Raw genomic sequence first — 18,991 nt, 5'->3', positions numbered from 1 at the left:
AATAGTTCTGTTCTTTATTATAACAACAAAAACGAGTATAATCAGCATTACATTCCTTATTGCTATGGGGAGGTGTAGGTTACTAGCTCATGTAAACCTATACACTCTCCACTTCTGTCACAATCACAGCTGTCTTTAGGGGGCATAGGGGGTGGTGATTGTAACAGTGGGATAATAGTCTCTGGGAACGGAGTGTGACTGTGGGATAGCAGGTATAGTAGGGAGAGATGGTGCCTATAGTAACAGTGGATAATAGTCTCTGGGAAGGGAGTGTGACTGTGGGATAGCAGGTATAGTAGGGAGAGATGGTGTCTATAGTAACAGTGGATAATAGTCTCTGGGAAGGGAGTGTGACTGTGGGATAGCAGGTATAGTAGGGAGAGATGGTGTCTATAGTAACAGTGGATAATAGTCTCTGGGAAGGGAGTGTGACTGTGGGATAGCAGGTATAGTAGGGAGAGATGGTGCCTATAGTAACAGTGGGATAATAGTCTCTGGGAAGGGAGTGTGACTGTGGGATAGCAGGTATAGTAGGGAGATATGGTGTCTATAGTAACAGTGGGATAATAGTCTCTGGGAAGGGAGTGTGACTGTGGGATAGCAGGTATAGTAGGGAGAGATGGTGCCTATAGTAACAGTGGATAATAGTCTCTGGGAAGGGAGTGTGACTGTGGGATAGCAGGTATAGTAGGGAGATATGGTGTCTATAGTAACAGTGGGATAATAGTCTCTGGGAACGGAGTGTGACTGTGGGATAGCAGGTATAGTAGGGAGAGATGGTGTCTATAGTAACAGTGGATAATAGTCTCTGGGAAGGGAGTGTGACTGTGGGATAGCAGGTATAGTAGGGAGAGATGGTGTCTATAGTAACAGTGGATAATAGTCTCTGGGAAGGGAGTGTGACTGTGGGATAGCAGGTATAGTAGGGAGAGATGGTGCCTATAGTAACAGTGGATAATAGTCTCTGGGAAGGGAGTGTGACTGTGGGATAGCAGGTATAGTAGGGAGATATGGTGTCTATAGTAACAGTGGGATAATAGTCTCTGGGAAGGGAGTGTGACTGTGGGATAGCAGGTATAGTAGGGAGAGATGGTGCCTATAGTAACAGTGGATAATAGTCTCTGGGAAGGGAGTGTGACTGTGGGATAGCAGGTATAGTAGGGAGAGATGGTGCCTATAGTAACAGTGGATAATAGTCTCTGGGAAGGGAGTGTGACTGTGGGATAGCAGGTATAGTAGGGAGATATGGTGTCTATAGTAACAGTGGGATAATAGTCTCTGGGAAGGGAGTGTGACTGTGGGATAGCAGGTATAGTAGGGAGAGATGGTGCTTATAGTAACAGTGGATACTAGTCTCTGGGAAGGGAGTGTGACTGTGGGATAGCAGGTATAGTAGGGAGAGATGGTGCCTATAGTAACAGTGGGATAATAGTCTCTGGGAAGGGTGTGTGACTGTGGGATAGCAGGTATAGTAGGGAGAGATAGTGTCTATAGTAACAGTGGGATAATAATCTCTGGGAAGGGAGTGTGACTGTGGGATAGCAGGTATAGTAGGGAGAGATGGTGCCTGTAGTAACAGTGGATAATAGTCTCTGGGAAGGGAGTGTGACTGTGGGATAGCGGGTATAGTAGGGAGAGACGGTGCCTATAGTAACAGTGGATAATAGTCTCTGGGAAGGGAGTGTGACTGTGGGATAGCAGGTATAGTAGGGAGAGATGGTGCCTATAGTAACAGTGGATAATAGTCTCTGGGAAGGGAGTGTGACTGTGGGATAGCAGGTATAGTAGGGAGAGATGGTGCCTGTAGTAACAGTGGATAATAGTCTCTGGGAAGGGAGTGTGACTGTGGGATAGCAGGTATAGTAGGGAGAGATGGTGCCTATAGTAACAGTGGATAATAGTCTCTGGGAAGGGAGTGTGACTGTGGGATAGCAGGTATAGTAGGGAGAGATGGTGCCTATAGTAACAGCGGGATAATAGTCTCTGGGAAGGGAGTGTGACTGTGGGATAGCAGGTATAGTAGGGAGAGATGGTGCCTATAGTAACAGTGGATAATAGTCTCTGGTAAGGGAGTGTGACTGTGGGATAGCAGGTATAGTAGGGAGAGATGGTGCCTATAGTAACAGTGGATAATAGTCTCTGGGAAGGGAGTGTGACTGTGGGATAGCAGGTATAGTAGGGAGAGTTGGTGCCTATAGTAACAGTGGATAATAGTCTCTGGGAAGGGAGTGTGACTGTGGGATAGCAGGTATAGTAGGGAGAGATGGTGCCTATAGTAACAGTGGATAATAGTCTCTGGGAAGGGAGTGTGACTGTGGGATAGCAGGTATAGTAGGGAGAGATGGTGCCTATAGTAACAGTGGATAATAGTCTCTGGGAAGGGAGTGTGACTGTGGGATAGCAGGTATAGTAGGGAGAGTTGGTGCCTATAGTAACATTGAATATGATAGACTATAGGAAGTAGTTGTTTTCCCTAAACCATACCCCAAAGATAAACCTGGTCACAGTTTGTATAAATGCAATGTTACAGTTCATATTCAGCATTTTTCTATTTTGCCCAAATCTATATTTAACCGGGTTGTGTTGTTGCTATTTTCGTGCTTTGTTCCACCCAATTTCAGTTGATAGCGGTTATGACTGAATGAGCCCTTCTGCATGTCAAGCTGTTCTGACTTTGAATTGCAAACTAGGATATTATGGCTTCACAGAGCCTGATGAATTCTCACTGCACGTTACAGAGCCGGTAATAGGAACCACATGATCCCGGGTCTGTGTATTACAGAAACAGTAGTACTGAGCTCTTTTTGTCTAATAGAATCAATATTCTAACATTCTTCTACAGTTTTTTTGTTGCAACTGTATTTCGGTCAGGATGTTTCTGCATTACAACTCCCAGCATCTCCCACCTGCTACCGAACTAAAGTAGACATTGGGTTCCTTTTTTGTATATGGTATTTGATCCAGGACCATCGGCACCCGTAAATGGTACAGCTTAGCTGCCCCCTTCTGACCCATTGTTCCACGACCCCTTTGCTTGCAATGAGGGTTCCAGTTGGACAGCCCTGCCATCGCCCTTAATTCTTTTTTTCCTAATTCTCAAGATATTAGCAGTTAAACTGATGGGCCTGTCATTTTTGCTAGATTCAGTGGCATAACTAGATATTACTGGGCCCCACAGCAAATTATTTTTCAGGCCCTCAAAATGTCTAGAAGTTGACCAATGTTTATTGAAATTGTATATGAATTGGGGCCTCACGGGGCCCCTTTATACCCCCTGCAACCACAGGGTCTGCTTCCTCTGTAGTTACACCCCTGGCTAGTTTATTATGATCTCATAATCACTAGTTTACTTTCAGTACTGATTTTACTTGTTGCTAGAGGCCGACCATCCATATCGACTAACTGAACAGCGCCACGTTATATGGACAGTCTGCAGGCAACGTTGTCAAATATAAGCCATATATTTTTCCTGGTGTTATTTAAGGGTCAGTGTAACAGTGGGGTGTAGTATGCATCATTTTCAGTACAGATAGAAAAGAAATATCAATTTTTTCCCATTCCGTATGCAACACAACAGGCATGATGGGAGTAATTTTGGTATTATTGCAGGAGGAGCAGATAATTACAGCTATCATGAGACCTGCAGGCGGACCTGCCGAGCACAAACAAAGCCGTACCGGCTGACTCATCCCCAGTGAAAGTAGAAGCTCATCAGAGTAACACATCCCCATGAAAGCTATAAAAATAACAGTAGGGCTTATTTAAGGGTTTTTTTCCTCCTTCCAATTCATTTTATTGCTATTTGCCTTTGGATGCATTTAAATCTAATGAGAGATCTGATGGATGGATGGATGAATCATCACTTACCATGACACCGCACATCATTCGCTACGATGTTGCCTTTCCGGTAAATTTCATTTCCAAGTGTGCAAGCTGGCCACAAATCCATTTGGTTTCAATGCAATGGTCCCTCCGAGAAATTGGTACCCAAACTGCGGGGCTGTCCCCTCTGGGAGGCTTGAAGTAGGTGTGGTAAGGGGGTGGCTAAGACTGAAGGCCAGTTAGGGTGAGATTAGGGGAGAATCTTTGAACCGTAAACCCAGCTTGAAGGACAAAGAGGATGTGATTTGGGGTGAAAATATTTTATTCTGTTCTAGACAGACTTGGGCTTATGGCTAAAGCACTGATACTCCATTCTTTTCCGATATCTGTAACCTTGTTGTGAGCAAAGGGTGGCTCTGACCAATAGGTCGAACCTCCAAGGGGGCTTGCGTTTAAAAGAAACCATTGCTCTTAGCTGTGTGGTCCAAGACGTTGATACACGATACCTTTTCTGTACACATGGACTTGGTAAAGTCCACTTTGTTTGTTGGTTTGTAATTGCTTTTGCTTATATAGTGTTGTTTTTTTTTTTTACCATGGGCACGAATTCACCATCTAAGGCTAGTGACACACGCTAAGATTCGGGGAGATTTAGTCGCCCGGCGACAAATCGCCTCTTCTTCGGGCGACTAATCTCTCTGAAAAGCCTTCCCGCTGGCTATAATTTAAATGGACGGCGGGATGGTACTCCGAGTGCTTCGTTTTCCAAGCTGCCCAAAGTTTCCTTGTAAGGGAACTTGGAAAACAAAGTGCTCCGAGTGCCATCCCGTCTGTGATTTAGATGCTAGCCGACGGGAAGGCTTTACAGGGAGATTAGTTGCCCGAAGAAGAGGCAATTAGTCGCCAGACGACGAAATCTCCCTGAATATTAGCGTGTGTCACTAGCCTTAATGTAAGTGGGAACAGTCAGGAACAAGTAAATATAAAGTGCATTTATCAGTGACAACCCTATTACCTTTTAAGTATAATTTTCTTACTGGCTTGCCAGAAGCATTCCCCTTTTCTCTTCTAAGCATCTCCAAACCTTATTCCTTCTGTTTCCCTGGCTGTTGTATTACTAAAGTCCCATAATGCCAGTGACATATATGGGTAAAGAGACTATCAATAGGAAGATGCAAAACAGACGCTGTATCTGTCTTTTATGATTTTTAATAGTCTAGAAACTTTCTCGTTTCCATGACAAATGTTGCTCCTCTTAGTTACATGTTCATTCATGCCTTTTGCCTAATACATAGGCTTTAAGTAGATGTTTCCAGCATTTTTGCAGCCAGAGAAAGTCCTCAAGTGTAAAAATGTTGCCTTTATAAAGCCAGTTCGGAATCCTTGGGCTTTCAGTGGGATGTATGAGCTTTTCGTTTTGTGGCTGGTGATTGTCCATCTCTGCAACAACCTCTGTGACCTTGGTCCTTTCCTGTGGCTTCAGGTGACCATGCCTGATGTGTTTTGTCTCTGCTTCTACTGGTATGGTATGGAGTATGGATATAGTTACAACTGCTTTGAATTTAAAAGAAAATTCCATATCAGTTTCCTCCCCAGCCAGATGTAAATAAGGAATTGCCCAGTCTTGTCAAAGAAACCGAACCAGCTGTCAGCCAGATGAAGTCTTGAGGTCTCGGCTGCCTTTGTAAGACAACATCTCTGATAAGCTGTCATGTTGCTCCATTACACCACATCGTCACCTAAAATAAACCCCAGGATTTTGAATTTGTATTTGGCCAAAAAACAAAAAAAAAACCCTGTTCTTTGCAGCTGTAATTTTTTGACAACCAGCACACAACCTTCTAGGTTCCTTGAGTTGCTCTTACTTGGGGCCAGCAGTGCCAACAACTCCTATTCAGTGCATGGAACAGCCGTGAGCTGTGATTACCAAGGTCGAGTATGGGCAAAGAATATAAGCATATCATTTTTAAGGTACCAGCTGAAAGTTCTGCTGAGCAGAAGCCTCTCCTATCTCTATTACTGTTTGCTCAGAAGGCACAGGCACCGGTAACTGTTGAGCTTTCGTTCAATCACTTTCCTGTGATGGAACCGTGGATTATTCTATTGGTTCTTCACCTCATTTAACCTTGGCCTTATCTGTCTTTGTCTATCTGATCTTGTCAGCCTGATTTTTAATATTTCGGCTCAGGAAGGGGCTGGGAGGCAGATGTAAAAGCACAGCTCCTGGGTTCTCCGCTTCATTTCAATGGATACCGAGGGGCGTTGGCATAAGATCAGCATCACCAAGGAGGTCTTGTACATCAATAAATATAGAAATACCAGGCAATCTGATTTGATAAGGAAACAATGACTGCAGGAGTTATCATCAGGAAATATTATTTAGCGGGGTATTTTGATATATGTCCTATGCCTAGCTTGAAGTTCTCTTCTATTTATTTGCCCAACCAAATGTAACGGGCAGCTATATTAGCTTAGGTGGATTGGTTTAAGCACACTTAGGGGCAGATTTATTAAGGTACGAATGGTAAATTTGAATTAGAATTTTCGAAAAAAATTTTGTGTGTCACAAATTTGAATGTAAAAGCACCAATTGAAATGTAAATTCGAATGTGAGATTTATTGCACCTCGTCCATGAAAACAGTTCTAATTTGAATATTCACCACCTAAAACCTGCCAAATTCATATAAAGTCAATGGCAGAGGTCCATAGAACCATTTCAATATGTTAATTGCCTTCCTGACATTCATGTTTTTTTAAGGGGGAAAAATCTATTTGAATTCTATTCAAAATTTTCGGGTCGAGATTATTAGGTCGAATATTAGACGTTTAAGTTTTTTTTCATAAATAACCTCCCATTTGAGTACATTCAAATGTATAAGAGTAAAATACATTTCACACAAATTCAAAAATAACCCCCTTACTGACCATATGGAACTAATGGAACCTTTTGGCAGGGGCAGTTTTAATAGAACACCCTGTGATCCTATTCTAATACAGTTGGTCTGTACAGACTGAAAGTCTTTTCTGCCAATGCCCTTTCATGGCAAGAAGGGCAGATGAGAAGATGAAAGGAGCCACAGCTTAATCCATTTATGCTCCACATATGGGTGCCGCCATATTGCTTTTCTTAAAGAACCAGTAACATCAAAAAATTTTTGTTAGTATACAACGAAAAAACCCCCACCAAGACACAGGGGTCCGTTTACTAAAGTGCGTTAAAAATATTCGCACAATATATAGAATATAGAATATATATGTTATCGCCAGTTTACTAACCTGCGGTAAATATAAATTTGCGAATTTTCTTGCGCAAGAACAATTGTTCGCCAGTTATCGCATTCGCTGAAAATAACGCTACGTACACATTAACGCATGGTTTACTAAACAGCGAAATGTGCTAAAGACAAAATTAACGCCAGAATATTCGCAAACTTTTACCACCACCTATGTAGTGGCGTAAAAGTATTTTTTTTGCCAGAAAATTCTCAAGGGGCAGGAAATATCCCATAATACTGTTTTTTTTACCCATCATTCTTTTCTGACAGGAGACAGATCTGTAGCTATTGCTGACAGGATGTTTTAGCGTCTGCTTCTATCTGCTGCAACAGCAGCAGTTTCAGCTCAGAGTCGTATTATTGGCAGCGGCATCACAGTCCAAGGATTCGTCAGCCTCCATGCTTTTTTGGTTTCATTGTGATTGGCTACATTAAACTGTGCATTTCTATGAAGCAAAGGGATTGACTGGTATCATTTCTTGTTCCTATGATTCTATTGGCAGAAGGGTTTATATGATGCAGACATGTTTGATTGGTGTTACTCTGGTGAGGTTTCTCAGCGATAACATGCGGAAACTTAAAGTCAGATTTACCGCACTTTAGTAAAGGGACCCCTAATTTCTCTTCAAAATTGCCTCACGAGGAAACTTCGCTGCGTGTGATTAGCACCGGCGGTTTTTCATTTTAGCCGGCACAGGAACAGGGAAGTCGTTTGGGGAGATTGGTCGCTGCAAAAACGAGGCGATTAGTCGCCAGGCGACCAAATCTCCCCAAAACGCCCTGTGTGAACTAACCCTCATAGCAGTATGAGCAATATGAACAACACTTCTCTGTATATTGGCTTTTTGTACATTTTGGTAGCACAGAACTTCCCATCTCAGTATATATATGTATATAAATTATCTTCTACATAAAAGAAGGAGATGCCATATGTTTTCCCTTCGTAGGGTTCGTAGTGTTATACCCCTGACCATGCCCCCCAATCACACTCCTTGCAGTGCCAAAAGCTTCCTGTTTCTGAGAATTTTGGGTGCCTTTAAGTGCTTTTCAATGGTGGCTGTAAGCAATAATAAGAGTGCAAATTGTCTGCCAATGTTGCTGGAGGTAGTCGAGATGCAGAAGTCTTTGTGCCCCTGCCTGGATTATCTAGCTTTCCTGCCCCCACATTTAGGCTTTTACATTTTATCCTCCTTGTCATTGAAATCCAATTGGAATATTCACTTTTTGCTATCAGACAGCCGGCATCAGAGCACTATAAAATTCATTTAGATGCCGCATGGCAACAGGAGGAAATGGAAATGATCGCTTGCTGACATCCAATCTGTTTTTAAAGTGCCGCCTGCTTCTATTAAGGAAATAGGAGGTAGCGGCTGAGAACCTTTTTGCTGAGTGATAAGAAGCGAATCGCTGCATCAAAACGACTCTTTATCCAGATAAGCTTAGGAGAAAAACACAGACGGAGCAACTGGCCACAGTAAATTAAGCTGTCGCCATAGTAACAAGGTTTTGCAGTCTCAAGTCTTTGACACAGAACTGCACCGGGGTTGAAAGGCAAGCATCCCAATATTATGGTCTTAGATCATGTGTAGCAACTTGGTTTTTGGAGGATGATGGGAGTTGTGGTACTGCAAATGGTGCCAAATTCCAGTTCCCTATGGTATGGGTAACCTAAAAAAGTGAGGGGCTGCCCATGGGGATGCAACCTTCTTTACCCTTAAAGGAAAACTAATGTAGGCCTCTTTAAAAACACATCAAAACTCTGCAACATTTTCAATAAACGATTACCCAACGATTACGGTATGTGCCATTGGGTAATCATAAATAGAAAATTGCCATTTGAAAAACCCCTGAGATCCTACTATTTGCGGTGCACACAAACAAACCAAGCATGTTAGGTCACATGAGCCAATGAAAGGACAAAGTTCTGGCTTTTGCTTCCACACTTCTTCCTGTTACAGTTAGAGCTGCAGTATTTCTGGTCAGGTGATTTCTGTGGCAGCACACAGACCATCAAAAATTGGATGGCTCAAGGTTAGAGATGTAAAAGGGCAATATCTTCTTATAGATATACAGGTATGGGATCTATTATGTAGAATGCTCGGAACCTGGGGTTTTCCGGATAACCGATCTTTCCGTAATTTGGATCTTCATGCCTTAAATCCACTAGAGTACACACAAGGATTCGGCCAAATCTGAATCCTGCTGAAAAAGGCAGAATCCTGGCCGAATCCCGAACCGAATCCTGGATTCAGTGTATCCCTAAAATAAACCCAATAGGCTGGTTTTGCTTCCAAAAAGGATTAATTATATCTTAGTTTGGAGCAAGTACAGGGTACTGGTTTATTATTACAGAGAAAATCATTTTTTAAAATTTGGATTATTTGGATAAAATGGAGTCTATGGGAGACGGCCTTTCCGTAATTCAGAACTTTCTTGATAACGAGTCCCATACCTGTATTCCAGCTTTGGAAGATTCTTTAATAGGCCATTCTAGGGGGTTTAGGACTACTAAAAATGCCTACCTATACCCAACCCCAAGAACGATTCGCAGCATATTCCTTTCCAATGTTGCGAAATTAGGGCTAATTATGAGTGTGACGCTAGATGTGCTGAAGTGGCGGAACGATTGCCTGGCCAGATTAGCCTTTGCTTTCAGAGCTCTGTGTTGCCTTTACTCTACCTTTGATGCCAGTAAATAATTGTGCCGTATCGCTTCTTCAAAGTTACTTTCTTCGCCCTGAATTTTTCATTCCCCGGGATGTAATGGCAGGAAACGATTGCAAATCTCCCAGTGACACGGTTCCCTGGCTCCATCCCCATTAAGCACCTGCATTCAGGAAATCCGGGCAGGAAATTGGATCCTCCTCTCGGAGAAATAAAGGGACGGTGGCACTTTGTGCCCAGATGAAACGATTGCTCCCCGCACAATAAATTCATTTTACAACTTGAAAAAAAAAAAATCAAGCAACGTGCCCATTCAAATCCATTTACCCTTTATTCACAGACGGCTAAAAACAATGTAATAGGGGCAATTTGTGTAAAAAGCTTGGATTCCGATGGAGCAATTGAGGCAGAGGCTGCAGGAACAGCACTTTCCACTCACGTGGCTTCATTGCATAGGAGCAAAACCTGTTAACCTACTAGTGTCTGGCAGAGCCACCATCAGGGGCCACATACAACAAAGTTTTCTGGGTCCCCGCCCGGCCCCCAAGCCCCACCCCAGATCCCGCCCACACCACAGTAAAAAGGCCACACACACAGAGCTAAAAACAGTAAATCCCCCAACACTCAAGTCATAAAAAGCCATTGATGGGTCAAGACTAGTGATGTCAGAATAAATTCGACTGTAAAGAATTTGCGGCGAATTTCCGCATTTCGCCTGCAAAAATTCACCTGCGTCCATCCGAAAGGTTGCACGTGTCAAAACTTGACTTTAACGCCAGCATCAAAATGCCAGAATCAAAACTAACGCGAGCGACTTTTTCCGTGCACAAGTGTCAATTTCGGTTTTCAAGTTTTTTTTGCCGTTTTGCGAATTTTGCGTGAAATTCTCTGATTTTTTTGCTGAAACTGGAGAAATTCGCCCATCACTGGTCAAGACCCCATTATAAGTTAAAAAAAATAATTGGTGGTCAGGGCCCTCCCTTACAAGTTAAAAAGAAACATTGGTGCTCAGGGGTCCCATAGAATATTTAAAAAAAAACCAAAACATTGAAGGACAGGAGCCTATATAGTATTAAAATAATACATTGGTGGCCAGGGCTTTAATAGAATAAAAAAAACACATTGGTGTTCAGTGGAACATGCCTTAGGCTCCTTTCGTGGCTTCAGGTCCGTTCGGATCTTTGGTTCTTCGGCTGTACAGGACTTCAGCAGTTGGGCACTGTCAAGGGGAGCCCGGCTAATTCGAAAAGTGCAGCACAGCCGGGCCCCCCTTTAGGCCCGGTACAAATGTACCCCCCTGATGACGTCCCTAGTGTCTGGCATGATAATTAGTGAACTCAGTATATTGATGTATCAGCAATCATGTGATAAGGTATCCAGCTACCCCAGGGTATCTACTTATGGGTATGAATGTGATAAAGGGATGCCCCCTGAACCCCAAAAGCTTAGTAGCCCCTAGAGAGTATGGAATATAGACAATGGTGTAACTATACAGTGGCATAACCACCTATACAGGTCCCGTGGTCGCAGTGGGAGGGGCCCTGAAGATAGGGAGCTCTGGACCACTGGGTCTGCTGCATCGTACTCCCCCCTCTTGTAACGTTTCATTGGAAGCGCCGAGGTGCAGCGTGAGCAAACCAGGAGGGGGTTGTTTACACTGGGCCACCACTGTAGATTTTTTAGAGATGAGCCCAAGTTACCCCACTGAATCTAAACACCTGTGCAAGTCATGTGACTGTTGAGAAGAGTTCCATTTACAGCCGCATTCCCCCAACCAAGTCCTCACTCCATGGCATCAGTCCATACTGACTTCTGGCTTCTTGTACAATGAGGTCAACACATTAAGGGGGGCCATGATAATAAACTTGTGGTCAGCCGGATAAAGAAGGTTTTGGCAAAAAAGCTCTATAGAATCCAAGATAGAAAGCAAAACAAGCTTCAGAGCAATATACTGTATCCCCAAATATCCTCATACTGGAGGATATTTGGGGAGTGAAGGGTGAAGAAAGCATTAATGTAAATTATATTAAATCCAATCAGATAAAGCCATATATTTTCCTTTATCCTGGGAATGGAGCATCAGTTACTGTCAGTCGAGAAAGAGAAGAATAATCAAGGCTATATTAATAACTTCAGGTCATGTCCAATTACGTATCCATTCTCTGCCCTGTGTGTTTATATGAGGGGTTCTGCTCCTAAAGATGGATGTGTTATTCCTTTTAATGAGGTTACTGGAGTCTTCTGCACACGCTTAGATTAATGTATCAGAGTTTAATCTTGAATGAGACTGGAATATTGTGCTGGGGAATAAAGCATTATTATGCCTGGAAGATTAACGTAGTATGAGAAGCAGTAAAAGGAAACCCTTATGGAAACAAAGAATGTCTTTGGGGACTGTGCAAGAAAACACTCGGTAAGTGTGAATGAGTTCTCGGGGGGCTGTGGGGTGCAAACGTTCCATTTAGTGAAGGTTGGGCACCCTACTGGCTATAGAGTCATGCAGAATTTACTGCATTTGACCCGTTTCTCCGGATATTCGCAAAATATTGAAAAATCCGCCAAATGCATTGAAGTCTACGAATGACAATTTTTTTTGATGCGCAACAATTTTTTGCACCCAACTATGTGTCTCTTTTTTGCTGTGAAATCTGGCGAAGATTTTTGCTCATCACTAGACTGACCAGGTATTGGTTGCTATGGGATACTAGACCTGGGGCAAACTTTGCCTCTGTTATAAGAGGTCCAGTAAAACTGTATAGCTAGAATGATAGATAGATAGCTAGCTTTGCTGCTCAGGGATCAATGGCAGTAAGGAAACTATTATTGATAGAGCTAAACTGGGTAGCTTTATCAAAGGTCAAAGTGAAAATACAAATTAAAAAAATTCAAATTTTGAGCTAATTTTTGTGTACTTCGACTAGGGAATAGTCCAAATTCGATTCAAATTAAAAAATTTGAATATTGAAATTATTCATATACTGTCTCTTAAAAAATTCGACTTCGACCATTCGCCATCTAAAACCTGCCGAAACGCTGTTTTAGCCGATGGGGGACTTCCTAGAACCTACTTGGAGTCAATTGGTGGACTTTGAAAAATCGTAGTTTTTTTTTGGGGAAAAAAATCGAATCGTACGATTTGAATGTTCTATTGCTTCAATACGTACAATTCAAATTAGTTGGAAAACTGACCTATTCGGCCAAAAAAAACCCTTCAATTTAATTCCGGTTGGTCTTTTTGAATTAGTTTTTCAAATTCAAAATTTGACCATTGATAAATCTGCCCCATTATGTTTAGTGGTCTATAAATACTCTGAATATTGAATCTTATGTATCTGTCTATTGGCCTCTGTTCATACACAATGGTGTATGGGGGAAGCAGCCCTTACTGCACCCTAGAAAGCTTGTGGACTTCTCCTCTTATTGACTTATTGTCAGGCCCCTGGCTATTTTAATGTACAGGTACTGGTTAAAACCTGGATAAAGGGGACCTGTTATCCAGAGAGACCTGGGGTTTTCTGGATAAGGGGTCTTTCCATAATTTGGATCTCCATGCCTTAAGTCTGCAAAAAAAGAATTGAGATATTAAATATACCCAATAGGCTGGTTTTGTCTCCAATAAGGATTAATTATATCTTAGCTGGGATCAAGTACAAGCTACTGTTTTATTATTACAGAGTAAAAGGAAATCATTTTAAAATAATTTGAATTCTTTGATTAAAATTCTGAGCTTTCTGGATAACAGATCCCATACATGTAATATGAATCATCATGGGTGAGCATTAGATATACCAAAGATACACACTCCTTGTATACAAAAAAAATGTTTGTTTTTTTTTCGGTCTTGAAAGGAGAAGAAACCTTTCACATGGTTTTTTTTTACCATTTATTTTTGGACCTTGCCAGGTAGGAAAATAAGACGCCAATGATCTGACCTTTTGGATTAATGGAAATGGAACGTGTCTGCTGCTAATGTTATACCAGGATGAAATCATTAGGGCGCCTCTGTATAAAGGAGATGGCAGATCCACCTTGTCAGGGGAAGATTTAATTCCCCTATTGATTGACTTTAAGATTTGTCTTTAGGATTAATGGGGAATGGTAATTAAAGAGCAAAAGGACTTTACTGTGCCCAAATCTCTCTTCTACTTTGTTTAATTCCGTATTATCCATTAATCTTGCACAGAACCTATTTCCTGATTTGTCATCATGGGGCTGATTTACTAATTTGTAATTCGCTAAATTTGTCATTTAGCAGCTATGTTAGTAAATGCAGCTGCAGGGTGGCAAGTACGTGGAAGTCTCCTGTGTTGCATATAAAGTGGCGGCTGTTGGAGAATTGTAGTGCAGCTTGGTTGGACAGGCCCTGTTATTTATCATAAATAAAAATGCATGTCATTTTGGAAATAGAAACAAACATTTTTACCACGCCCATTTTTGTGGCCACCCCCCTAATTATCGTGTACATTTTACAAAATTTGGCAGGTTATGAAAGTTTGAACACATTTCTGAGGTTTTTAAATGTTATTACAGTTTTGCTATGGAAGGGGAAATTGCCATTGAAGCTGCAAGTTAGTTTCCCCAAGAGACCTGCTTATCTTAAATTGCTACAATTGTTTCTTTGCTTATCTTAAATAGTTACAAATTTATCTAAGTGCACCTGCCTCATATTCTGGACTCTATGTGAAAAGTCGTTTAAGTTATAGAAACTTTGTGTCTTTTTCTGTCCAGTGCAGGAGATCAAAAAAAAAAGTTGGGACATTTCAGTAACAATCTGGGACTGCTGGGAGGTATGGTAATGGTGCCAGAGAGGCAAATTAAAACATTCAGCAAAGGATCCATATCAAAGGCCAGATTGATTGTCTATATGTTGGGTCATATTGTCCAATAAAGGCAAAAGTTATTGACAAATTGGACCAAGATGTCCGGAGCTAACTTCAAGGGCTGCCCCCCCCTGCACCCCATAAGTTTTTCCCTCCCTTTCCTCCTAAGATCAGGGAGAGGGGGCAGTCCGAGCGTAGAAGCGGGTCAGGATCCTGGTGGTGGGGGGGGGGGGGCCCAAGAACACTTGGGCCACTAGGTTGTTTCCTGGGGTCCCTCCAGACCAGTCTGACACTGGGTTATTGAATGATTCAATTATTAAATGAGAACTTTACCCCAAAATGAATACTTAAGCAACAGATAGTTATATCATATTAACTAGCACATTAAAGAATCTTACCAAACTGGAATGTATATTTAAGTAAATCTTGCCCTTTTACATCTCTTGCCTTGAACCACCATTTTGTGATGGTCTGTGTGCTGCCTCAGAGATCACCTGACCAGAAACACTGCAGCTCTAACTGTAACAGGAAGAATTGTGGAAGCAAAAGACACAACTCTGTCTGTTAATTGGCTCATGTGACCTAACATGTATGGCTTGTTTGTGTGCACCGTGAATCCTTCGATCCCAGGGGGAGGCCCTTATTTTTTAAAATGGCAGTTTTCTATTTAGGATTACCTAATGGCACATACTACTAAAAAAGTATATTATTATGAAAATGGTTTATTTACATGAAGCAGGGTTTCACATATGAGCTGTTTTTATGCAATATCTTTTTATAGAGACATTGTTCGGGGGGGGGGTATAGTTTTCCTTTAAGGCAGTGATCCAAACACCTGCTTTGTGGGGGTCACAGGTAAGGTTGCCACCTTTTCTGGAAAAAAATACCGGCCGTCCTATATTCTTGTAGTTTTTTCCTATTAATAACATTGGCATCAAGCATCATTTTTACCGGCCAGGCCAGTAAAATACCGGCCAAGTGGCAACCCTAATCACAGGGAACTTTGGCAGTTCTACTAGCATTGAAATCAGGGCACAAAATGCAAAAAAAATGGTGGTGATTTTTGTACTTCTCTTGCTTTCAGCTCTATAAATGACCCCTATGGGCTGATTTATTCATTAGTCCAGTGGTCCCCAACCAGTAGCTCGCGAGCAACACGTTGCTCACCAACCCCTTGCATGTTGCTCCTCCTGGCTTGGAGGCAAGTTTTGGTTACATAGAAACCAAATGTCCTGCCAAATAGAGTCTCCTGTAGGCTACCAGTCTATATAGGGGCTACCAAACAGCCAGTAACAGCCCTTATTTGACATCCCCATGGACTTTTTTCATGCTTGTGTTGCTCTCCATCTCTTTTTTACATTTAAATGTGGCTCACAAGTAAAAAAAGTTGGGGGACCCCTGCATTAGTCAAACCAATTTCCCAACATTTTGAGTCCAGAAATGTGGAGCACATTTTAGGTGCACAAAAAAAACAAAAACGTCAAAATTGCCCAAATGAAGCTGATAACATCAGGGACGGTGCTATGATATGGCAGCCAGTGATTGGCTGACATTCACGACAAACAGAAAGAGTTCTCTCTGGTTATCAGAATAGTTAAACTGGACAGTAAATGTAAAACCGGATCGGTGGTGCCCCTGGCACTAAGGCAGGTTTTATTTGTACGAAAGGTTGAACATAGTGGAAGTGTGGTCTTTTTTCGACCTCAGTTACTATGTTGCTACATAGCAGCTAGCAGTTTGTGATACAGTATTAGTAGCTGCTGGACTTAAATGTACCCTGCCAATGAAGGCACCAGTGACTGATAATGTGCGTCATTAAGCTCCTCCAATTAATGGCACATTATAGTGCTCTGAGCCACAAGAAACATGCATCCATATTTAATCATATTGTATGTTAAGTGGCATGCTAATGCGCTTATTTAAACTGATAAAATCTGAATCAACCGTCAGTTAATGTAAATGAGACAGGCATTTGCCCTAAATGACAGGGAAATCAGTCTGGATATTCACTTCGGTTTAATTTTGGCATGGCCGGTAACCATCCGCCTTAAATAGTGCCTCTGCTTGGTATAAATAACTTGCTATCATGTTTGGTGTCGGATACATTCATCCACTAATTTCGCATATTTACGGGCAGCGCAAGAAAAAAAAAAAAAGGCAGATGAGCCTTAATTGGATTTCTTCTCTTTCGCTCCTACTTCTATTTCTTTCCTGAAGGCGTTTGGAGATATGATTAGCAATTAAATGGTTTCAATGAATTAAATGGCTAATTGTAGCTAGCAGTGCCCATATAGATCATTTTTATTTTTTCAGGATTTTGTGGCTCGGCACTCACGGTATTTATTGTACGCTCGTCCTTTATATAATTATTCTCTCCTGTCGTTCATGCAGTAAATATTTGGTGGTATTTCTTCCGTAAATGCACTGGCGGCACACATAGGGGCATCTCTAATCTGGGATGTATGTGCCAAGCCAACTGGCTTATCACTGAGGCTAAGCAAAGGGAGCAAACACTGTAAGTAGTAGGGAGAACCTTGTTGTTGATGGTGGCACTATGTCAAGTAGAACGTCTGTGGTTCTGTTCAGATGGTGATGTGCGGTGTATTTAATTGCAACAATAGGCGGGTTTCATAAATGGCTTGGGGTGATGTTGCACAAGCAACTGATAACCTCTCTCACCCTGCTTAAAGCAGAAACAGATCATCCAGTTTATCTGTAGACCGAGCTATGGTGGATCTTGAGTAAAGGCTGGATAGAGGTAATTTATTTGTCTGAATGCCAAAAACTCAAAAAAAAAAAAATTTCAGTTTTTCTTACTATAAAATCCGACTTTTTGTGATTTATTATACCCCAAGGATGGAAAAAGTCTGAATCCAAAAATCAGGCCTCTCAGACCTGCCAAGGTTGTATATAAATCAACAGGAGAAGTCCCAAAGATATCCTGATCTGCGCTGGGTTTCGTGCAAAAATCCAAAGGTTTTGTGGTTTTTCTGGCTAAAATCTGAACATTTTGAATTTTCGTATGATATTCACGATTTTTCCCCCGCACTGTAATCTGGCCGCACTGGTCAGAGTATATTTCAGAAAATAATGAGATAAATTCAGATTTTGATATATAAGCCCTCCTAGTGGTGGACGAATCTGACCCGTTTTGCTTATCTGAAAATGTGCGAAACTGTGAAAATTCACTAAAATGCATTGAAGTCTATGGGCGATAAAAACATTTTTGACGTGCAACAATTTTTTTCACCCATTAGAATCTGCGGGCGTCATTTTCTTGGTGAAACTTGGTGAAAAATTTAGCTCATCACTAGTTAAATTGTGTGTTACTACCTCTCACGCTCAGATTCCCAGCAACAAATCTCCTCTTCTTCGGGGCGACTGATCTCCCCGAACTGCCTCCTGCCGGCTTGAATGTAAATCGTTGGCGGGATGGCAATCGTTGAGCTTCGTTTTCCGAAGTTGCCTCACAAGGAAACTTCAGGTGACTTCGGAAAACAAAGCGCTCGGAGTGCCATCCCGCTGGCAAATTAAAAACTAGCCGGTGGGAGGCAGTTCGGAGAGATTAGTCACCCCGAAGAAAAGGCGATTTATTGCCGGGCGACTAAATCTCTCCAAATCTAAGCATATGAGCCCTTACCCTTAATAGTTAGTTGCGGTTGAGTTGCAAACAACAAGGCTGCTCATGAACCGTGCATCTAAATGAATTGTGAATGTGCCATGCAGCGTGTTTTTTTTAAATATATATGTGTCTGTTTTTAAAAGCCATTTCTGGAAGGGTATGAAATGTATTTTCATGTTTCTTAAATATAGTGTACTTTCCATTAAAGCATATTATTGTGTATTTTGTGATGTTTGTACTGTTTTTGAATTCCTAACCTGACTTGTACAGCTATTTTGTAGTCAAGCTGCAAATGCTTCTTCTGTGCAAAGAACAGAAAGGCCTGTCATTGACGGCAGCTCTAATGAATAAAAAATACATGTCTGTAATGATTAATTTTACCAGCATTTTATTTTTCTCCATAATAACTGTTTTCCAGGTCATCCATGTATCTCGGGTCCCTCTGCAATGAGATGGCATGGGCGGACTTGGAAAACAGCTGCATTATGTAAGAGAAGGTTTCTCACATATTTTCATCTTTTGATTGTGTTGTGATTGTATTAGACGTTGGTCCTGCGATTGTTCTCATTGCCGATGTCTGTAACCATCCTGTGCTTGGCTTTGGGGACGGCTTGAATCAGCGGGTGGCGGTGGTGGGGAAATTAAGCTAAAAGTGTATTTATGCTCCAGCAATAGGATAAGTTAGGGCTAATCTGCATTGGTGACCCTGGGGGACAGATAAATTACATCCCTTATAAGATTGATTTATTTTATCCTCAGACGGAATCAGCTCAGCAGATTGCTCCCA

The 18,991-nt window shown here is 41.8% G+C and overlaps 1 protein-coding gene across 9 annotated transcripts in view; it reads left to right on the top strand.

Moving 5' to 3' along the window:
- The window catches only part of LOC108719832 (disco-interacting protein 2 homolog C-like), a 265,083-nt gene that overhangs the window by 93,387 nt on the left and 152,705 nt on the right, over window positions 1-18,991 (top strand). For 8 of the 9 annotated variants that reach the window (XM_041567366.1, XM_041567363.1, XM_041567364.1 and 5 more), the window contains exon 2: window positions 18,623-18,691. The exons of the other annotated variant lie outside the window; for it this stretch is intronic. In XM_041567366.1, coding sequence (XP_041423300.1) covers window positions 18,623-18,691 — 69 coding nt within the window. The remainder of the gene's footprint in view (window positions 1-18,622; window positions 18,692-18,991) is intronic. 9 annotated transcript variants of the gene reach the window in all.

Source organism: Xenopus laevis, chromosome 6S, assembly GCF_017654675.1.
Source record: "Xenopus laevis strain J_2021 chromosome 6S, Xenopus_laevis_v10.1, whole genome shotgun sequence".
Taxonomy (NCBI): domain Eukaryota; kingdom Metazoa; phylum Chordata; class Amphibia; order Anura; family Pipidae; genus Xenopus; species Xenopus laevis.
Note: the sequence above shows the minus strand (reverse complement) of the source record. Positions and strands in the feature narration are given on the sequence as shown.